Source organism: Plecotus auritus (genome assembly GCF_963455305.1).
Source record: "Plecotus auritus genome assembly, chromosome: X".
Taxonomy (NCBI): domain Eukaryota; kingdom Metazoa; phylum Chordata; class Mammalia; order Chiroptera; family Vespertilionidae; genus Plecotus; species Plecotus auritus.
In genome coordinates this window covers 135,878,826-135,901,729 of record NC_137784.1, presented here as the reverse complement: position 1 = coordinate 135,901,729, position 22,904 = coordinate 135,878,826, and the positions used below count along the sequence as shown (strand labels likewise).

Here is a 22,904-nt window from a genome sequence, read left to right as displayed (position 1 = left end):
AGCCTCCTGCTCTTTCCAGCTCTGTGGCTGCTGCCATTTCTGTTTGGGTTTATGTATCTTCTATCATTGAAACTTTGTAGCCTTGAGTGGAGGCCTAGGCCGGCAAGGGCAGGCAGAAAGCTTGGCTTCCTCCATTGCCGGGAAAACCCAAGCCTCCCTCCTGCTCTCTGTGGCCGTAGCCATCTTGGTTGGGTTTATTTGCATATTCACTCCCGATTGGCTGGTGGGCGTGGCTGGTGGGCGTGGCTTGTGGGTGTAGCAGAGTGATGGTTAATTTGCATATTACTCTTTTATTAGATAGGATTAGAGGCCTGGTGCACGAAATTCGTGCATGGGGGGAGGGGTGTCCCTCAGCCCAGCCTGCACCCTCTCCAATATGGGACCCCTTGAGGGATGTCCGATCGCCCATTTAGGCCCGATCCTACTGGGATCGGGCCTAAACGGGCGATCGGACATCCCTCTCACAATTTAGGACTGCTGGCTCCCAACTGCCCTCCCCTGCAGACTTGGTCTCCCCCAACTGCCCTCCTCTGCTGGCCCGGTCACCCCCAACTGCCCTCCTCTGCTGGCCTGGTCACCGCTAACTTCCCACAACTGCCCTCCCCTGCAGGCCATCTTGTGGCAGCCATCTTGTGTCCACATGGGGGCAGCCATCTTTGACCACTGGGGGTGGCCATCTTGTGTCTTGGAGTGATGGTCAATCTGCATATTACTCTTTTGTTAGATAGGACTAGAGGCCTGGTGCACAACATTCATTCACTGGAGGGGGAGGGGTCCCTCAGCCTTGCCTGCACCCTCTCGCAGTCCGGGACCCCTCAGGGGATGTCCACCTGCTGGCTTAGGCCCGCTCCCCATCTGCTCGCTCTTTACCACCTGCCTGCTCACTCCTTACTGCCTGTCTGCTCCCTCCTTACCGCTTGGCTTGCCACTCCTTAGTGCTGCCACAGAGGTGGGAGAGGCTCCTGCTACCACTGCACTCACCAGCCGTGAGCCCAGCTTCTGGCTGAGTGGCGCTCCTGCTGTGGGAGTGCACTGACCACCAGGGGGCAGCTCCTGTGTTGAGCGTCTGGTCGTTCTGGTTGTTCTGGCCATTCCACCATAATGGTCACTGGGCTTTTATATATAGAGATAGATGAGGGTTTTTAAAAAATATATCTTATTGATTCTTTTTTTTAAATATATATTTTATTGATATTTTACAGAGAGGAAGGGAGAGGGATAGAGAGCTAGAAACATGGATGAGAGAGAAACATCGATCAGCTGCCTCCTGCACACCTCCCACTGGGGATGTGCCAGCAACCAAGGTACATGCCCTTGACCGGAATCGAACCCGGGACCCTTCAGTCCGCAGGCTGACGCTCTATCCACTGAGCCAAACTGGTCAGGGCTATAGATGAGTTTTTAACAAAATTTGAGCAAATCAAATCCAATACAATATATAAAAAGGGTAATACATTATGACCAAATGGGGTTTAATCCCAGGAATATGTGGTTGGTTTAACATTTGAAAACCAATCATTGTAATTCACCATCTTATCAAACTAAGAAAGTAAAACCATATGATCATCTAAATTGATGCCAGTAAAGCATTTGAAAAAATCCAACATCCATTTCTGATTAAAGAAAAGGAAACAAAAAATAATCTCTTAGAAAATTAAAAAATTTGGGGCTTCCTCAACCTGATAAAGGGAACCTACATAAAACTATAGTTTATTTCATTCTTTTTTTTAAATAAATCTTTATTGTTCAGATTATTACAGGTGTTCCTCTTTTTTTCCCCCATAGCTCCCCTCCACCTGATTCCCCACCCCACCCCATGCCCTTAGCCCCCGCCACTGTCTTCATCCATAGGTGTAAGCTTTTTGTCCAATCTCTTCCCGCACCCCTCAGAGAATTGTCAGTCCACTCCCTTTCTATGTCCCTGATTCTATTATATTCACCAGTCCATTCTGTTCATCAGATTTTTTATTCACTTGATTTTTAGATTCACTTGTTGGTAGGTATGTATTTGATGTCATTTTGTTGTTCATAATTTTTATCTTTACCTTTTTCTTCTTCTTTCTCTTCTTAAAGAACACCCTTCAGCATTTCATGTAATCCTGGTTTGGTGGTGATGAACTCCTTTAGCTTTTTCTTGTCTGTGAAGCTCTTTATCTGACCTTCAACTCTGAATGATAGCTTTGCTGGGTAGAGTAATCTTGGTTGTAGGTTCTTGCTATTCATCACTTTGAATATTTCTTGCCACTCCCTTCTGGCCTGCATAGTTTCTGCCGAGAAATCAGCTGACAGTCGTATGGGTGCTCCCTTGTAGGTAACTAACCGTTTTTCTCTTGCTGCTTTCAAGATTCTCTCTTTGTCTTTTGCCCTTGGCATTTTAATTATGATGTGTCTTGGTGTGGTCCTCTTTGGATTCCTCTTGTATGGGGTTCTGTGTGCTTCCTGAACTTGTAAGTCTATTTCTTTCACCAGGTGGGGGAAGTTTTCTGTCATTATTTCTTCTAATAGGTTTTCAATATTTTGCTCTCTCTCTTCTTCTGGCACCCCCAAAATTCGGATGTTGGTACGCTTAAATTTGTCCCAGAGGCTCCTTACACTATCTTCATATTTTTGGATTCTTTTTTCTTTTTGTTTTTCTGGTTGGGTGTTTTTTGTTTCCTCGTGTTTCAAATCTTTGGTTTGATTCTTGGGGTCCTTTGATCTACAGTTGAGTTTCTGTATATTCTTTATTTTAGACAGTGTATGCTTAATTTCTGACTGGTCCTTTTCCATTTTTTTGGCATTCTCATTAAGATCCTTAAAGGTCTCACTAAGTTCCTCAGAGGTTTTTAGAAGATTCTTGAGTAACCTTATAAATGTGGTTCTGAACTCTATGTCGTCCATTAGTTTGCTTTCCTCCATTTCTGTCATTCGTGACATGTTTCTTTGTCTCCGCATTTTGCTGCTTCCCTGTGTTGATGGAGTGGCTTTGTGTGGTAGGTGACCTATAGGGGCCAGTAGCTCAGCCTCCCCAATCACCTGAGGTGGACGCCTTTGGTACACCCCTTTGTGGGCTGAGTGCAAAGTCTTGGTGTAGTTAAGCCTTGATTGCTGTTGGTACACTGGGAGGAATTGACCTCCAGGCCAATTGGCTGTGAGGACCCGCTGTGTCTATAATGGAAGAGCTGCTGCACTGGAGACACGCTTATGGTGTAGGACTTGTTTCAGTGGGGCTTTGGTGCTCACTGAGTCTGCCTCTTGAATGTGTCACTTATGGATGTGAGGAGTTGAAATCTGGTGTCTCACACTGACCACTAGGTACACTAGCTTCTGGATCTCCAATGGGGTGCAGGTCAGCTACTGTCTGAGACCACCCAGCAGGAGCTACAGCGAGAACTACAGTTTTCTCCTCTTTGCTTGGGGTTTGGAGGTTTTGGAGCTGTCTGACCCGGGCTGCAAGTTTGCTAGGTTAAGCTGCGATAGGGCAGGCCATTCATATGCTAAAGCCGCTGCTTGGAGCTTGGGTGGGTTCATAGATTGTGCAGGGCGGAGTCTCAGGGCGTGACCAGGCTAGGGTGTGGCAAACAGCGATGGCTGCCAGTAAGCTGGCTCTGCGTCTCCGACCGTGTCCCCGCGTCCTCAGCTTTTCAGCGCTTGTGCACCCCTCAATGCTGTTTGCTCTTTCCTTCTAGTTGTAGAACTTCCACTCAGCCAGCATTCCCGTGGTTCAGGGTGATAGACGTTTTGTCTTTTAGTTGTAGTTTTGAAATTGTTGTGCGAGGCAGCAGTTTAGGTGTTTACCTACGCCGCCATCTTGGCTATTTCATTCTTAAAGGTAAAATTGTGTTTTTACCCTAAGATCAGGAAAAAGTCAAGGGTATTTACTCCCACCATTTCTGTTTAACATTTTACTGGAGGTTCAGCCAGGGCAATAGAGCAAGAAAAAGAAATAAAAGGCAGACTGACTGGAAAAGAAGAAGTAATACTGTCTTTACTTGCATAAAATATGCTTGTCTATGTAGAAAATCCTATGGAATCTATAAAAATCTAAAATATCCTGAGGTTAGCTAGATTGCAGGATTTATGTTTAATCAAAAAAATCAATTGTATTTATTTTTTTCAATGTTTTTTTCAATTGCAGTTTACATTCAATATTATTCTGTATTAATTTCAGATGCAAAGTGGTTAGACAATCAGGTACTTTACAGAGTGGCACCCCTGATATTTCAATTACCCACCTAGCACCATACATAGTTATTACAATATAATTGACTATACTAGGGGCCCAGTGCATGAATTCATGCACCTTGAAAGGAACTATGGGCTGCGAGGCTGTGATAGGCACAGGGGCGGGTCTCAGCCCATCCTCTGCGCCCCCGCCTGGCCCCTCCCACCATGGGCCCCAGTCCTCTGTCTGCCGGCAGCCCTGCTCCCGCTGCCACTGCTCCCACACACTGATGGCGCGGAGCAACTGGGGCCAACACCAGCAGTGGGTGCGAGCAGGGCTGGCGCGCCTTCAGTGGGTGTGAGTGGCGGCTGCTGACCCGATCACCCCTCAGGAGCAGGGGGAGGTGGAGAAGCCCTCAGGGGCTATCAGGGCTGGCAGCCACCACTCGCACCTGCTGATGGCGCTGAGCAATTGGGACCAGTGCTGGGCACTGGCAGTGGGTGCGAGCAGGGCTGGCGCTGGCAGTGGGTGCAAGTGGCAGCTCCAGCACCAGCAGCAGGTGAGAGCGCCAGGCGGGACTGCAGTGCGCGGGAGCAAAGAATTTTCAGTAACCACCAGAGGCTCACCCTGATGACAGTGACCGGCACCCGCCTTGGTCTGGCGCCCCCACTCACCTGCTCCACCATCCCACCAGTTCCAGTTGCTCTGCTGTTCTATTTGCATATTAGCCTTTTATTATATAGGATTATTGACTATATTCCCTATGCTGTAATTTACATCTCTGTGACTATTCTGTAACTATCAATTTGTACTTCTTAATCCCTCTACCTTTTTCACCCAGCTACCTCTCCCCCTCCCTTCTGTCAACTGTCAGTCTGCTCTCTGCATTTATGAGTCTGCGTCTATGTTGTTCTTTATTTTTTTATTTTTATGTTTTTATTGATTTCAGAGAGGAAAGGGGAGAGGGAGTGATAGAAATATCAAGGATGAGACAGAATCATTGATCGGCTGCCTCCTGCACAACCCCTGCTGGGGATTGAGCCCGCAACCCAGGCATGTGCCCTTGATCAGAATCGAACCCGGGACCCTTCAGTCTGCAGGCCGATGCTTTATCCACTGAGCCAAACCGGCGAGGGCCATTTTGTTCTTTAGATACCACATATAAGTGAAACATACGGTATTTGTATTTGTCTGACTTATTTCACTAAGCATAAATAATACCCTCTAGGTCCATCCATGCTATCTGTTGCAAAAGGTAATATTTCATTATTTTTTATGGCAGAGTAGTATTCCATTGTGTACATGGACCACAGCTTTTCTACCCACTCATCTATTTTTTTAAAATATATTTTTACTGGTTTCAGAGAGGAAGGGAGAGAGAGCTAGAGAGAGAGAGCTAGAAACATCATTGATGAAAGAGAATCATTGATCGGCTGCCTCCTGCACGCCCCACGCTGGGAATTGAGCCCTCAACCTGGGGATGTGCCCTGACCAGGAATCAAACCACAACCTCCTGGTTCATAGGTTGACACTCAACCACTGAGCCACGCTGGCTGGGCTATCCACTCATCTGCTGATGGGCACTTGGGCTGCTTCCATATCTTGGCTATTGTAAACAGCGCTGCAATGAACATGGGGGTGCATATATTCTTTTCAATTAGTGTTTCAGATTTCTTTGGATATATTTCCAGAAGTGAAATCGCTTGGTCATAAGGCAATTCCATTTTGAATTTTTTGAGGAACCTCACACTGCTTTTCACAGTGGCTGCACTAATCTACATTCCCACCAACAGTGCATGAGGGTTCCCTTTTCTCCACATCCTTGCCAATATTTGTTTGCTGATTTATTAATGACAGCCATTCTGACTGGTATGAGGTGATAGCTCATTGTGGTTATAATTAAAAAATATTTTATTGATTTCAGAGGGAAGGGAGAGGGAGAGAGGTACAGAAACATCAATGATGAGAGAGAATCATTGATCAGCTGCCTCCTGCACGCCCCCCACTGAGAATCGAGCCCGCAACCCAGGCATGTGCCCTTGATCAGAATTGAACCTGGGGCACTTCAGTCTGCAGGCCAACGCTCTATCCACTGAGGCAAACCAGCTAGGGAGCTCATTGTGGTTTTAATTTGCATTTCTCTGATGATTTCCTATGTCTATTGGTCATTGGTATGTCTTCTTTGGAGAAGTCTATTCAGGTCTTCTGCCCACTTTTTAATTGGGTTATTTAAAAAAAAAATTGGGTTATTTTCTTGTGTTGAGTTATACATGTTCTTCATAAATTTTGGATATTAACTCCATATCAGATGTCTTATTGGGGAACATTTTCTTCCATTCAGTAGGTTGTCTTTTCATTTTATTGATGGTTTTTCTTGCTGTGCAAAACCTTTTTAGTTTTATATAGTCCCATTTGTTTATTTTTTCTTTTGTTTCCCTTCCTGAGAAGATATGTCAGAAAAAAATATTGCTACAAGAACTTTCTGAGATTTTACTGCCTATGTTTTCTTGTTTATGATTTGAGGTCAGGTCTTACATTTAAGTTTTTAACCCATTGAGTTTATTCTTGTATTGGTATAAGAAGTTGGCCTAGTTTCATTTTTTTGCATGTATCTGCCAATTTTCCCAACATAATTTATCAAATAGACTGTCTTTACCCCATTGTATGTGCTTGCTTCCTTTGTGAAATATTAATTGATCATATAAGCATGAGTTTATTTCTGGGCCCTCTATTCTGTTCCATTGGTCTATGTGTCTGTTTTTATGCCAGCACCATGCTGTTTTGATTACTATAGCCTTGCAGTATAGTTTATCAGGTAGTGTGATACCTCCAGCTTTGTTCTTCTTTTTCAAGAGTATTTCTATATATTATCAATTCATATCCAGAAGTTGAAATGAAATTAAAAACATACCATAAAAATATGAGCTACCTAGGGAAAACATTTAGCAAAAGACTTTGTTGTGTATACCCTGACAGTTTCTTTTTAAGCTTTGATTGCTGAGGCATCCATTTCGAAGATGCATCCATTTGAAGGCAGCTGTCTCCAATAAACACAGTGCCAGCCTCCGGACTAAAGAGCCAGGTGCCTCATCATTTTAAGTTCCCACTCTTATGTTTTAAATTCACCAATAAAGAGTGAGCCTGCAAAACCCTAGGCCTCCACCTTCAACCCCATAAAAGTAAAACCCCAGAACTGTGCTCTCGCTCTTGCTCTCTCATCTCTGTGTGGCCCCAGATGTGCTGTGTCATTTCCAGTTCTTGTAAGTAATAAACTTGTATCTTTTTAAAGTTTTCTCATGGTTATTGCTGAAGGGCATCTTGTAATCATAATAAGAACCATAAGGGCTGGCCCAGCCACATTGGTTATTGATAGGCTGAGACCAGAACACGAGAGACCTCTTTTATTGATTTTTTTTGAGAGAGGAATGGTTGCTGGACAGACCTGGCCTGGGCGTCTTGTCCTGATCTGCCATTGGCTGGAGGCTGGGGAAGCCCCGCCTCCTACTCTCCCAGCCCAAGGAGCAATTTGGCTCACAGAGGGGGATGGATCTCCTGGGACATGGGCCTTTCACTACTAAAACCGAGGAGGTCCCGGGCAAAGCAAGACAAGTTGGGTGTCATGGAGGACTGGACGGGATGCCTCTAGTTCCTACAGATTGCATCTAGGAGGGGAAAGAGGCAAAGCGTGCCCTCTAAAACCAGGCTATTTATTTTTAATTGCAGAAATACATGCTTACGGTGAAAAACAGACAACAAAATCCTCACCACCACCACCATCACCATTATCATCATCGAAACAAAACCCTCAAACTTCAAGTGTTCGACTCTGGCTCACCTCAGGCCTCCAGGCCCCTATCCCTTTAACAGTGCCTTGTATGGCCCGCGCATATATAATCCTATTAAGCACTATTTTTGAAGTCCTGGTAGGTAAACGTGTCCTACCTGGAAGACAGCAGCAGCCACCTCCTCAGGCTCTCGGGCCTCCACGCTGGCCCCTCCCACCTACTCTCTGAGCAGCTGTAGATGTTTCAGATCAAGGCTGGTAAGCTTTGGTGGTTTCCCACCTTAGAGTAAAAGCCCTGGGATCTGGCCCCTGTTCCTCTGACCTCAATTTCTATGGTACTTCTCATCACTCACTCCCCGGAGCTCCACTTCTCTTCCTTCTAGGTGTCATGTGCTTGGGACCCTTTACACTGGCTGTTCCCTCTGCCTGGAACACTCTTCCTTGAGATCCCCCAGTGGCTTATACCTTCACTTCTTCCAAGCATGTCTTCAACGTCAACTGTCACCTCCTCGACCACCCCAGCTAAAATAGGCTCCCTCCTCAACTCTCTGTCCTTTTACTTCGCTTTATTTTTCTTCAGAGAAGAAAATAAGTCATTTACTCTCTGATGTATTTATTTTCTGCCTTCCCCATTAGAATGTCAGCTTCATGATGGTAGGAATTTATGCCTGGCACATAGTAAGCGCTCAATAAATGTTTGTTGAATGACTGAGTGAACAAAGCAGAAGGACATAAGCAATAAAAAGGAGTGGTGTTGCCCTGCCTGGTGTTGGTAAGTGGCTAGAGCACCAGCCCACACACCAAAGGGTCTCAGGTTCGATTCCTGGTCAAGGGCACATACCTGGGTTGCAGGTTCTCTCTTTTTTTTTCTCTCTCTCTCCCCCTCCCTCCTTCCCTCCCTTCCACTCTCTCTAAAAATCAATGGAGCCCTAGCTGGTTTGGCTCAGTGGATAGAGCGTCGGCCTGCGGACTGAAGGGCCCCGGGTTTGATTCCAGTCAAGGGCACATGCCTGGGTTGTGGGCTCAATCCTCAGTGTGGGGCGTGCAGCAGGCAGCTGATCAATGATTCTCTCTCATCATTGATGTTTCTATCTCTCTCCCTTCTCTCTAAAATCAATAAAAATATATATTAAAAAATAAAATAAAAAATAAAAATCAATGGAAAAATATTCTCAGATGAAGATTAACAACAACAAAAAGGAGTGCTGGTGCCCTGACCTGTGTGGCTCTCAAAAAAATCAGTAAAAGAGGAAGGTCAAGACATGTCCACCTCAAACGTTCACATTAGTGTGCGCATGCACACACACGCAATGTTGTGTCTGCAAGACAAGTTTGGGCTGCCCGACTCCATCTCAATTTGTGAATATTAGAAAGCGTTATCAGAAGTAGAGGATGCATACCATTTAGCATCTTACTATGTATGTTTCAAGGTTCTTCCTAGTGTCTGCCCATGCTGACAACAGCCAGGATCATGAACCTGCTCTGAGCTCAGCATGGGGAACTGCCAGCGGATCTGGGCTTGTGCTACATGATTTGGGGACAGTTTAAGGAAGTGTGGTTTTGCTCTAGATTGAATACTATCCAGAAGTAGGGGTAATTTTATGATTATGTTTGTGTATCTTCTCTATAGAGAGGGCAGGCTAGAGAGATGCTTAAGCAAAAAACAGCAGTCCCTTATACTAATCAGGATAGGGAATGTTTGGTTCATTTTTGTGGTTTGGACAATGCTTATGTTCTGTGTTCAGACATTATTATGGAGTTGTTTTAATTTTCTTAATCTGCCACAGAATGACCTTGTCTGAAATATTTATGGTGAACAGAACACCAAGGTCTAACTGTGCATGCCGGGCCAGCTCCCAGGAGTCAGGGGCTGCTTTGCTCTTGTCTGTAGACACTACAAAATTACATGAGAAAAGTGGTGCCAATTTCTCACATTCTCTCCCACCTGTGTTAACACATACATGTATACATTTCAGTTTGGTAAGTGGTTTTCATTGAGATTTAACGAAATGGATCTTTGATTATTACATAGGTAATAGTCATTATCACAGAGGTTAAGATGTTTATGCTTATTGCTCGTTTATATTTCTTCTTTTGTGAAATGCCTTTATATGTCCTTGTATTTTTTTCTATTGGGGAATAGGTCTGTGATCTGTAAGATTATATATATATAAATAATTAAGGATTACCTGTTAGAGATGTATCTTTTCCTAGATTGTCATTTTTTTAAATCCTCACCCAAGGATATATTTTTAAAATTGATTTTAGGGAGGAAGGGAAGGGAGAGAAACATTGATGTGAAAAATATTGATCGGTTGCTTCCTGCACACCTCCTACTGGGGATCAAGCTTGAAACCTGGCATGTGTCCTGACCGGAATCCAACTGTGACTTTTTGGTTCCTAGGTCAATGCTCAACCACTGAGCAACACCAGCCGGGCTGTCATCACTTTTAAATTCTGTTCATGGTGTTGCCAACATTTTAGTAGTCAAATATATCAGTCTTTTCCATTATGCTGTCTTTTGTAGTTTAAAAAATATCTTTTATTGACTTCAGAGAGGGAGAGGTGGAGAGATAGAAACATCAATGATGAGACAGAGTCACCAATCAACTGCCTCCTGCAGGCCCCACAATGGGGATCGAGCCCACAACCTGGGCACGTGCCCTGATCGGGAATTAAACCGTGACCTTCTGGTTCATGGGTCGATGTTCAACCAATAAGGCACACCATTAAGTGTCTTTGTGTACCCATTTCCTCCTACACTTTCCTATCATCTGCCTCTTTCCCTTCAGTGAATTTCTGGAAAGCAGAGACTTCTCAGTGTTTTCAGTACATGTTAAGTGCTCAATAAAATTCTTTATGATGGGTAATAATTGTTTCCCCAGCCAAGACAGATATGCATCCTAAATATAAGAGCCATAAATCACAGTTTATCTCGTTTGTTTTCATCTGTGGCTCAGCATAATTAATAGCATCATTTATTATTCTTAAATCTGTCCAACTTTGGATGATAAATTATATGGTCACCCTAATTATAAGAGACGGAGACTAATTTAATAAGGAGATAACCTGTGGTAATCAATGCACAGATCAGTGGAAGGAATTATTAGGGGACAAAGAGAGACATTTAATCTTATAATGCAAGCAGTTATTAGCCTTCATGCAGAATTAGGCCGGCCTGTCATTGACTTCCTGCTACCTACCCCCAAATGCATTGTGAAATTTAACAAGTTGTTTATAAAACTTATTATGAACTATTTCAGACGTATAAAAGTTATAAAGTATTATACAGTATAGTATTATAAGGAACAGCCATATACCCAGTACAGCTTAATAAAACATCACCAATGTAGAAGCCTTCTTCCCAGCCATGTCCCCTTATGGCTCCCCTAGCTCATCCTGAACGTCATGCACTAGTTATACTCATGCATGGGTTTTTATACCCTTCATACTAAGGATGTGGTTTTCATGTTCTTGGTTCATAAATATGTAGTATTGTTTGTAACTTTAAAATTTTTTACTCATCAGAAATAGAAACATCAGTTATTGACTGCCTCCTGCACGCCCCCTACTGGGGAATCGAACTGTGACATCCTGGTTCATAGGTTGATGCTCAACCAGAGCACACCAGCTGGGGTGTTGGTAAATTTTAAATATGCCTCAGACTTTTTGCTTACCATTGGGATTATGCATGTTGATACACGCAATACATTTTAATGTTGTTTAGGATTCCACTGTATGATTTTATCCAGAGCAGACACAGAGCATCCACTGTATGATTTTATTACAATTTATTTATACTTGTCGGACAATAAATGTTTACGAGTATTTTGTTCATTATAAACAAGCCTCTTGCTGGACTGTTTTAAGTTCTAACTTCTCTTGGTTTAGCATAGTCAAATTATACTTGTTTCCTGCTTTACTTCATGGTCAGAACTAGCAGAACAGTGCTAATGCTGATAATTGGCAACCTATGCTACTGGTGTGATGTTGGCTCTTGGTCTGAGATTACCTTATTAAGGTGGTGTGTTTACCTTTAAGTTGTTAGGAATAGTTATTGAGTGTTAGCAAGTGTTTTGTATCTTTTTGATAGGATTTTTCTCATTTCACATTGAGGGGATTAATATTACACCATACACACATCCCAAAGGCAAATCATACTTGGTCAAGTTAGGTTTTTTGTAGTATGCCATTGAGTTATTAACTTTGATTTCCTTCAGGGTTATTTCACCTGTATGCCCAGCTTCTACACCCAACTCCCAACCCTTTTCAAATTTAAATGTGAGAGCTTTATTCTACTTTGATTTTCCAAAGAACCAGTTCTTAAGTTGATGGATCAATTCAGCTGTACCATTCAACCCAAGTGCCACTGACAATGGAGTCTTCACTGACCTTCCAGTTGAGGAACCAAGGACCCCCTTCCTACGTCAGTCACGGAACTGACCAGTCTCTTCCCCTTGACTGGAAAGCTCAGCAGCAGGGACAGGGTTGAGTCATCTATCTTCTCTGTCATCAGCAGGGCCAGACAGACAAGTTTGAATTTTTAAAAAAGGGAGAGAATGTCCAGTAGCCATTTGCATCGGGACCAAAGGTATAGGTTAAGAACACACAACTGCTTTCCTAGATCCACACTTTGGGACATGGTCAAGGGGAAAACCTTTATGCAGAGCCTCAGAGAATGAGAAAAACCACACAAAGCAAGCACCACTTGGGGTTATTTTTCTAACTAAACTTTTATTTATTTTTTCTTTGGAGGCTGGAACCAAAGTCCTTAGATTGGCTTTAAGGGTTGGATGGAGTAAAAACCACAAGAGACTACTGGGTGATCTGTGAACAGACTGGCAGACAGACAGGCAGACAACAAAACCAAAACAAAAGGATGGTAAGACTGTTTTCCTAGAGAGCTTGTCAACTATTTGAAATTTGTTAAAAATAAACTAAAACATTAACAGATGAAATAAAAATTCTAAATTGAGCCGGACTTAAGACTGTTGTAAAGGCTCACCAAAGACGACGGTGAGTTCTACTGGTTTGTTCCTCTCGAGCATGATGCTTTGTCCTTGGCTGCAACACCATCACCACTCCCAAGTGCAGGTCCCATTCTTAAAACACAGACTCGCCCAGTTCCCGGTGGCTGCGTCTTTCTCCTGACTACAGGAAAACCAACTTTGGAGGAGGAGGATACACCGTGGTGACGGCAGAGATGGTTTTCTGGAGCGTCCATCTGGATCTTTTCTCCAGATGTCTAGCACGTGCTCGAGGGTTGTTTTTTTCTTTTAAGTTTGAAAAAAACTCCATTGTGAAAAGTGAGTTATGAAGAGTGCTCTTTATTTGAAACCTCCACAACACAGACGCCAATCTTGTCTCGCATTGAATCATTAGCTGTGCACATCAACACATTCCAAGCACAAATTAAGAAATGCAAACAGAACAAAAAAATATATATATATATAATTTTTCCCCTATCCAAAGGTTTCAAGTCTCAATGCAGCAAATCCTTCTGAACACAGACTCTGAGGAGCACACTGTTCAAACAGTTGGGACAAAGAGGTCCCTGCAAAGGCTACTGCCTTTAAACACATGGGCCGGGGATCATGGACGGCATGGAATGGGGAGAGGAGGTGAGAAAAAGGGGGAGGGAAGAAAGAATGAGCAGGAGAAAGGGAACAGGTATGCACTGGAGAAGGTTGGGGCAGCTGGGACACACACATGGTGAGTTGGTGGATTTCATTTATTGGTATCATTTCCTTTCCCGTTCATTTTGTTTTCATCCCCCCCTTCCCAGGTCCAACAATGGTAGAAAAACCCCACAGTTACGGGGGCTAACTAGGCCAGCCCAAAGCCTTCAGAGCACTCCTGGATGGCCAATAGTAGCATGTGGCGGAGCTTCTCAAAGCTCTCATAGGCAGGCAGGTCCAGCTGATTGAAACTAGGGAAAGAAGAAAGATTAGTTCCTAATGAAAGATGACAACCAAATCCCCATGTTCCCATGATGCCCACTTGACCCCTCCCTGAGGGAACCTATTCCTCGCCTCTTGTGGACTCCCAATTTTGTCCTAGCCTGGTCTGCCCTCCTCTAACCTGGCCCCATTACTGGCCAGCAGGCACCTAAAACGTAAACCTGATCCTGTTGCTTAAACACCATGGTCTCGTCTATGGGCTAACATGCAAGCTCCAAGGAGGCATTCGGGTCACTGGTGATCTGACCCCTGCTGAGTTCTTTTGCTTTGTGCTCCCTGCAACTCTAACTCAGTGCTCCAGCCACACTGAGCCCTGGAATACACTGTGCTCTCATGTGGTGGTGTTTATATGCACTGTCTTCCCCAGCCCCACTGTGAGTCTGGGACAACTTCTCATCTCAGACACCAGCCTCTCCAAAAACCCACCAAATGGGAGCTGACCCAGGGGCAGGGTAGCCAGAGGCAGACCAAAGTTCCTGACCTTGAGTAGGGGCCTAAAGTTGGCATATATGCAAGCTTCATCTGAATGCTTCCCTTCTTACCATGTGTGAGCTGAAGGCAGGCGATCTGTGGACCTGTCATCTCGATGAATCTGAAACTTCTGAATTCCATTCATGCCTTCGAGGGCAGCAAAGCCTTGCAGGGGTACCTTGGAAGTACCCGTGACAAACTGGAGGAACTTGGCACGGTCAGCTTGGTCAAAAGAACGCAATGCTCTCCAGAACCACTGAATCTGTAGGAAGGGACACAAGAAGCCAGTGTTAGACAAAGAGCTCCTGGAAAAAGGGGGGGTGGGGTGGGACTTGGAATCTAGGCAAGTCTCTTCTGTAAGATGGGTTTCAGTTCATTCATAGGATGAGCAAAAACATCACCTAAAAATGTGATCCAGAGAATGAAGAGTTACACATATGTAAGTGGTCATCCATAGCGCCCTTCCCTTAAGAGTACTGCTTTATCTGGTGTCATACAAACGAGCACTGCTTAGGGGTGAAAGTGTGGGGAATGCCCGCAGCAGCTCACCTGAATAGAGTTGGATTGGTATTTGTGGTATTCAGTGTTGGATTTCAAATCATCAATGTCGATTGTAGGCAGTCCTGATATGAGCAGCTCTAATTCCTGCTCAGTGAAGATGGAAATGAGACGCTTTGGAATGATCTCATAGAAGCCTTCTAAGAAAGCCGCCAGTTGTTTGCGGATGGCTCCTGGAGAGAGAACCAACAAGCCACGTGGCATCTGAACCCAAACAAGTGTTAGAGGTCAGAAATCCCCCCAATCTAGCCCATGCTGCTACTAGGATGCTGACTGGACTGCCTGCCTTGCCTGCCACTGTATTTCTGGGCCCCCATGAAGGTAGAGGAAAGGAAATATTTTTGGTTAAGTTTTGGATTCCTTTTGTGCAAGGCAATTGTGGCTGCCATAGGGGAAAAGAGGAAAGGATGTGTGTGAAATGAAGTGAGACCTGACCACTTCCCATATTGAGCAACAATGGGTCTAAGGGACATTTCCCCTACCTGTCATTCTCATCTGGCACACCAGGTGTACATACTCCTTCTTATTCTCCTCTGTTACCAAGATGTTGGCCCCATTGGGTTTGAGGTCACGAACTTCACAGACTCCAAACTCTTGGACCTAGAACACCCAAAACATCAATCATAGGTATCAGGCTTGGTCTAGGATGGGGTTTATATAGATACCTGGGAACACACCCTAAATTCTTTGCCATGTCCTGGGCAGAGAGACGAAGCAAGGTCATAAAAAACAGTGACTTTTCTCATGAGGTCATAACTTCCCAACAGGAAAAGGCCAAGGTAAAAGGGGAAAGAGGGTATGGCTAATATATGTAACATAACATAACACAATCTTTACAAAAACAATTTGGTGGACGAGTAACCTTAAAAATTTGTTTTCATTTGTATAATTTTTCTACAATGAACTACTTTTGGGAATGGAGAGTAACACACTGGAGTAACACATTGTTTTCTATAAGGGGGAAACCAGGAAACAGTCTGGATTGTTTTACAAATTCTCGTTTTTCTGTTAGTGATGTCTCATACAAATAACCATTGCTCTCTGCCAGATGGGAAATGGGGCATGGGACTTTAAGAAGTCAAGATACTTCCTTAAAACCATGAGGTTATCCAATGCCCAGTCAACGGTGATCCGAAATAGGTTTCCTAGACGAGCTGGGATGTGCTGCAGTCAGGATTTCCTGACCTACCTCAGTGCTGAAGGTAAGGTCATAGCCTAGAGTGGAGACATCATTTTCCAGCAGATAGACCAGGCCTTGGTAGAAGTGGTAATCTTCGCTTTCCATATCCGTATACCTAGAAAAACACAATTAGACAGGGTCATGGGATGGGGTGGAAGAGAGGCAGCATAGGGGCAGGACACAAATAAATGACCCGATTCCTAGGACTGCCACATCCTCACCTGACAGACTTGCCCAAGATGTGTTTGTAGAAGGAGCGAGTGAAGTAGCACTCCAGGAGGCGGTTGTCATATACAGCTTTGGCCACAATACGTCCAACAAACTTAAAGTAGCTGAGGTGGTTGGGGTTGCAGTGGGAAGATGGATTGATGGTGTAGGTGACCCGGTCTCCAGGTGAGGTACGGAACAAGGCATACATAGGGTTAAACATCTCCCGAGAGATTATCATATACCACTCCCGCAGGAGCCCTCCAGCATCCTGCCCTTCTTCTCCTTCAAACACTATATACCTGTGAAAGAGAGGAAAACCAGGTGTGCAGAAAGCCCAGGACAGAGCCACTCACTTATACAGCATGACCCAAGTGAACGAGTGACTGCAGCAGTGGCTGGGGAGTGTAAGGTCACAGGACAGGGAGCCAGGAGAGCCCAGAGGAGGGCTCTGGGACAAAAAAGGGCGTTATTGATAAGATGTCCTGAAGTACCAGTAAAGGCTGACCAATATTCCAGAAAACACCAATGGGAATGGTAGACAGGCCTAAATGAGGGCTCACTGAGGGGAAGCAGGGAGTGTTCAGGTGGTGTCAGAGAAGAGAGTGCTGCACCAAGTCCAATGTCAATAAGGATTTGGCAGTGGAAGAGCAGGGCCCAGTCTGTCTTAGAAGCCTCTCTGACTTCCTGTGTGATGACAGGGATAGCAAGCCCATGCCACAAGGGAGAGGAGGCATCAAGTTCCTCAGTTTAGGAGCATCTGAACTGCTCCAATAGGTCTGTCATCTCATTGCTCCCGTGACATCTGGCATTACAAACTGCCAATCTCCTCTCGGTGGCTGCACAATCACCAGTGAGCAGTATCTCCCCCGGCCCAAGGTACCATTTGCTCAGTAGGCATCCTGTTCCCAGTAGTATAACAATGGGAAAACTCTCTCTGCAAAGCCATCAGGTCTATTTTTATAAATGCCAAAGACTCTTCTGACTGGGAATTGTTGGGTAGCACAGCCCAAGGGACAGCAGCAGATCAGTCTTATGAGACCAGGCCAAGAAGATGGGGGAGGCAGCTCACTGTGCTGATATCAGCTGGATTCCAAATGGAAATTCCTAGTGTGTGGGGGCAGCACCTCCCTATGTTCCCCTGCACATCTGGGGCCTGAGTAAGCCTTCACTACGGCGGAGGACTGGCCCCCGCCCTCCCATCTTGTCTCTTCTCTGCTCTGGGCTCTTACAATCGATTCTTCATTTCTTCAGGGGATTTCCGATGCAGCTCACGATAAGAGTCTTCAAACACATGGTCACGGCGGACATGCACAGCCATGTCCTCTTTCCGGAGCCCTTCGTCCAAACGCTCCAGCTCTTGGCGGAAATATCTGGGGAGGTAGAAAAAGAAGGAAAACAGGATTGGGGGTGGCAGAGCAAACTTCTGTTTGCCTCATTAGAATGAAGACTCACAATGATGCTTTCCCTATCATCCAATTACTCTGATTCCTGCTCCCCACCTGTTCCCTGGGGAAATGCCCAATAGTTGGGAGAGACAGGTCATTTACTACCAACTCTCATTTCCCCCATCTCCACCAAATAAGGGCCCACAGAGACTGTAGCAAGTAAGCATGTGTAGGTGCACAGGAAGAGCAGGGGATACAGGAGTGTTCAGGAGGCCTCCTTCACTCCCTGTGCACTATGGCTACTTGCACCTCCTGTATTACCCTGAAGAATGGAATGGGACTTTAGGAAAACTGCTTTCTCAGGAAACACTGCCCCAGGAGGAACTCTGGCTCCTTTCCTCTTTTCTGAGAGGGGAGAAACTACTTGGAGAGTTCCCACCCTCACCAATATCCAGGGCACATACTTGCGCTTGACATCGAAGTCGAGGACACGAATGTAGTCTACCAGGACAGCAAAGGGCCCGTCAGCAAGGTGGGTAGTGGACTGCCGTAGGATCTGGTTTAACACAGTGCGGTGAGTCTCTGAGGGGAGAAAGGACAGCAGGAATCATCACATCATGGGTCCCAGAAGACTGGATGACAGCCACCCAGCCAGTAGGTCTTTCTTGTTTCAGGGAAAAAAGGTAGTGTGACACACAAGTGCTACCAGACAGGCCCTCCCTCACTAGCCTCACTTTCCAACACACACACACACACACACACACACCCAGCTAAGGATAACATGTACAGCAGAGCCCTCCACATTTGGGGGCCCAAGAGTTCCCTGTACCTGCAAAGCGAAGAAACTTCTGCGTGTCGGGGGGCAGGCTTGAGGAGATGTGCATAGATGAGGGCTCCCGGGAGAAGAACGGGTCAAGGGAGGAAGGAGTGGCCGGGGTCAAGGGGGCCGGGGAGAGGGGAGGAGGCTCATCCTTGATGTGCGCCAGCTGGCTCTCGCGGGTGTCTCGAACAGGAGGCTTGCTTTCCCGCTCTGTGGCATGGACCAGAAAGAAGGCCTCCACAGCAGGCTGTAACACTATGGGTAGCAAGGACAGGGAGGTGACATTTTCACAAATGCCAACATACAAACCTCTTTATATATAATCTAGTTATAAAAATACAATACAGAAGAAATAATGGAAACTTGCAGGAGAAATATAATGGTAGAATAAAAAAGTGAAGCCGAAGAGCACATCAGAGCTTCCTTGATGCCAAAGAAAAATGGCCAACCAGTTGTATAGAGCCCTTGGTCAAAAAGTAAAAGATACCAGCCATAGAAAGAGAGGAAAACATTTTTTTTCTGACACTTAAGTCAGAGAAAAACAAAACAAAACACTTTCCTTTGATTTCTCATTACAGAGACACTGAGAAAGAGGGGTGACCTGGAAGGAAGAAAATTAAGCAGGCTAAAGGGGCCCCAGAGCAGGTTAGTGGGCCATCAGGCCACCACTCACCTAGCACCGCATGCTGGTCATGAGATTCCTCCAGTTCCTTTAGACACTCGCCCAGCATGTCCCATAGCTCGTCCAAGCTCAACTGTTCACTGAGCAGGGGTAAGTCAGGTGGCCTCTCCTCCTTCTCCCCCTGGGAGTTTCCATCTGAGCCTATAAGGCACACACAGGAGAGTCAGAAGTCCTTTGAGGTTGTCCCTTCATTTCGGTTTCCCCAGACCAAACACGCAGATCAAGTAGACTGGCCCACTGGCCATAGAGTAATACGAAGCAACGTCTGAAAGCAAGCTCTAGTCCTACACTGAATGACATTTGAATTTAAATTAAGTAAGGTTAATACAATAAAAAAAATTGGTTCCTCAGTTGCAATAGCCACATTTCAAATGCAGGCTACTGACATAGTAGCCACTGTAGGTAAGTTCTACCAGACAATGCTGGTTTACTTACTGCCTCATTAATTCTCAGAGTACCTGTAGACTATTAAATGATCTAATATAGCTAAAAAAATGGATGTCCCTATGACACTATCCCAAAGGAATGTGTTAAAAAAGGTCCCAAAAAAGTATTCATGTGCAATTAGTTTTGAGAAATGCTGTAATAACAGCATCCACTGTGTGCCAGGTCTGCTCTAACAATATACACACATATTAGCTCATTTAATCCTAACTATGAACATCCCTATTTTAAAGAATAGAATGGAAATAAAGAGAAGTTTGCCTCAGGTCCCAGAGCTAGTAAATACGGGAGCCAAAATTCAAATACATGCTATCTCCATCATGCATATCATGCCAGTTTCTTTAAAAAAATTTTTTTTATTGTTCAGAGGAAGGGAGAGGGAGAAATAGAAGTATCAATGATGGGAGAATCATTGATTGGCTGCCTCCTGCACACCCCCCTACTGGGGATCGAGCCCACAATTCAGGCATATGCAATTCTGGTTCATGGATCGACGACACTCAACCATTGAGCCAAACCAGCCGGGCTATCATAGTTTCTTTACTACAGGAAGTGCAACATGTATTGTGAATCTGAGACGACAGAGAGGTGATTACGGTTAGTGACCCTGGCTGGTAATTGCCTATTAACATGTACAGAAAACAGTGTTTGCTTGAACGAATTGGAAACACTGAGCATATATTTTGTCGAGAGCAGGACCTCCAGCAGACATTCCACGAAGACTGACTCTTCTTTTTCCTGGGCTGGAAACGAGAAGCAGTACTGACCAGTGGACTGAGTATCCTGTGTACTGGGAGATGGCTGGTCCACATCCATGGGTGATTCCTCCCTCCGGACAGAACCTTCTGACTGGCTTGACTCCGACTGGATAAAAGGGAGACAAAGTCACTTAAAGGGTGCAACTATGCATTCTTCAGGGACAGGCGAGGGTTGGTCCTACCACTTCTCATATGTCATAGGCTTAGAAAGAAGCTTCCTATATCTGGTCAGGAAACTAGCTCTCTAGGACAAAATAATGGCCTTCCCACCTCCTTTGCTGTCCTCCACCCTGAGCTAGCAAGCTCCCTCCCTGGATGCCTGCCTGCGTTGCCTCAATTCCATTCTGGACCTATGTCTAGTCATATAGCCTCTTGGATACAGACTTTTAAGATTTCTTCTTGGGACAGTTTACATGTGTAAATATAAAGCTCGGATGGGCAGAAGGGAAGTTTGCTCTTTGTTCACAAAAGGTAAAAAAAGCCCGGCCGGAGTGGCTCAGTGGTTGAGCATTGACCTATGAACCAGGAGGTCACGGTTCAATTCCCGGTCAGGGCACATGCCTGGGTTGTGGGCTTAATCCCCAGTGTGGAGCGTGCAGGAGGCAGCCAATCAATGATTCTCTCTATCATGGATGTTTCTCTCTCCCTCTCCCTTCCTCTCTGAAATCAATTAAAACAACATTTTTTAAAAAGGTAAAATAATAGGGGAATTAGTGCAACCTTTGATGGGTGGGATTATTTAAAAAGACAACATTGGCGTTATCACGTGTGGGAAAAGGGTTTGGCAGAAAAAATACTCCAGAATAATAGCTATTATTTTCCCTTTCTACCCTGCTTGAGTCAAGGCCCTCAAGTTCTAGGCTGTTTCCAGCATGTTCAATGAACTCATACTGTATAATAGTATTTATAGAAAGGAAAACCAGGCCCCAGGATACCTTTTATCCTGGATCTTGGGAAGGTGACTTGCATGTTGCAAGGACAGGAAAACAATGAGTGCCACAGCATACATACGATGCCAGGCCTTTCCTGTTGCCACTCTATGCTGGGATCCCAACAATGAGCTGGCTACCTAGGAACCTGAAGGTTTTCTCCTAAAAGGGCCTGAGTGCCTAAGTGCCAGGGGAATATGGAGAGCAGAGGCAGAGGTCAGGGTGGAGGGAACAGCTGTAGCCAGAAGAGGCTACATAGGATGTGTACCAAGCTTGGGGGACTTCCAGGGGCAGGATTCCTGAGATGTCTCTGATGTACCTGAATTGTTCCACGAGACTGAAAAATCTTCATCCCACATCCCCTCAGAACCCAGACATTTAGCATTATGCAGTTTGCAAAAGCGCCACTGTTGACGGGATAGCTGGGAGTGGGGTATGATGGCCAAGCTTTAAAATCAAACCAAACCAAACCAAACCAAACCAACAAACCAATGAACAAACAGTAAAGAAAACAACAAAAAAGTAACTCTGTTATCCAGAGCATTTATATAGCAAACTTAATGCAAAAGCATACAAGGTAAGGGCAGTGAAACCCCATTGATGATGGGGGAGAGACAAATGAATGAGGGGCCACAGGCATCATGCTAACCGTTGCTGCTTGTTGCTGTCTCCGCGCCCTCTGACCCTCACGTACCATTTGTATAATGGCATCAGCCTCAGCCTCCAGCTGCCGAACAGCTGCCTGGATGCTGCTAGCTGAGCCTAACCCGGAGGAACCTGGGAGAAAGAAAGAAGGCAAGCTATAAAACGTAAAAAGAGGGATGCCCAATACTCTCCCATCTCCTGGGCTGCCACAGGGCATCTTGCTGAAGTCTGAGCTTTAGCTCAGGCAGCTTCAGAGTGCTCATCATTAGGCACTAAGGGCTACTGTTACAGACAAGGGCAGTGTACACGGTGCTAGGCAGATGGATGGTAGCAGGTGAGAGGGTTCTGTGGGACAGGAGGAAAGAGATAGGATTTGGCAAGCCATGGCTGAGGCAACATGGCTGCAATGTATTAGTTAGGAGTGATCAAGGAAACAGAAAGGCACACTCAGTGAGTTAAATCTTGTTCGGCAAAAGATCCGCCCTCAATTTCTTTGCCAGATTTCCACTCCCCCTTAATTCCTACTTGCACTAATGCATTTCCTATGCAGGCAGCTTGAGGGAGATACAGAATGCAGCCATCAACATGTTAAGAAAGAATCATCACTTCCCTTTGGAAAGGTGAAACAGGAAGGAGACATGACATTAAGTCCTGCCCTCCAGGGACTCTGGGTTCTCCACCACCAACCCTGCCCCTCAACTGGACACTCCAATTCCATACCTAGCCTGCCTGTCTGCTTGGCTTTCTTGTTAGCTCGGCGCGTGTCGTCCCGCAGCTGGATGATGACCTGCAGTACTCTCAAGAAGAACTTCTGGGTAGATGTCTTGGATGTCAACATGGACATAGAAGGCAGCTGGAGCTCCCGGCCACCCAGAGGTCGCTTCTGAGATGCCACAATTACCACATTCTCAGCCATGTCAAACCTGGATAGTGT

At 45.3% G+C, this 22,904-nt stretch overlaps 1 protein-coding gene across 8 annotated transcripts in view; it reads right to left on the bottom strand.

Moving 5' to 3' along the window:
- Positions 1-12,638: 12,638 nt before the first annotated feature.
- The window catches only part of HUWE1 (HECT, UBA and WWE domain containing E3 ubiquitin protein ligase 1), a 64,997-nt gene continuing 54,731 nt past the window's right edge, over positions 12,639-22,904 (bottom strand). For 6 of the 8 annotated variants that reach the window (XM_080653383.1, XM_080653385.1, XM_080653387.1 and 3 more), the window contains 13 exons: positions 22,691-22,893; positions 21,975-22,102; positions 20,406-20,502; positions 19,186-19,335; positions 18,522-18,767; positions 18,157-18,274; positions 17,537-17,677; positions 16,319-16,606; positions 16,107-16,212; positions 15,400-15,517; positions 14,909-15,090; positions 14,431-14,621; positions 12,639-13,857 (listed from right to left, as the gene is read on the bottom strand). In XM_080653383.1, coding sequence (XP_080509509.1) covers positions 13,755-13,857; positions 14,431-14,621; positions 14,909-15,090; positions 15,400-15,517; positions 16,107-16,212; positions 16,319-16,606; positions 17,537-17,677; positions 18,157-18,274; positions 18,522-18,767; positions 19,186-19,335; positions 20,406-20,502; positions 21,975-22,102; positions 22,691-22,893 — 2,071 coding nt within the window. In that variant the 3' untranslated portion in view covers positions 12,639-13,754. The remainder of the gene's footprint in view (positions 13,858-14,430; positions 14,622-14,908; positions 15,091-15,399; positions 15,518-16,106; positions 16,213-16,318; positions 16,607-17,536; positions 17,678-18,156; positions 18,275-18,521; positions 18,768-19,185; positions 19,336-20,405; positions 20,503-21,974; positions 22,103-22,690; positions 22,894-22,904) is intronic. The other 2 variants (XM_080653386.1, XM_080653388.1) reach the window with 1 other exon arrangement.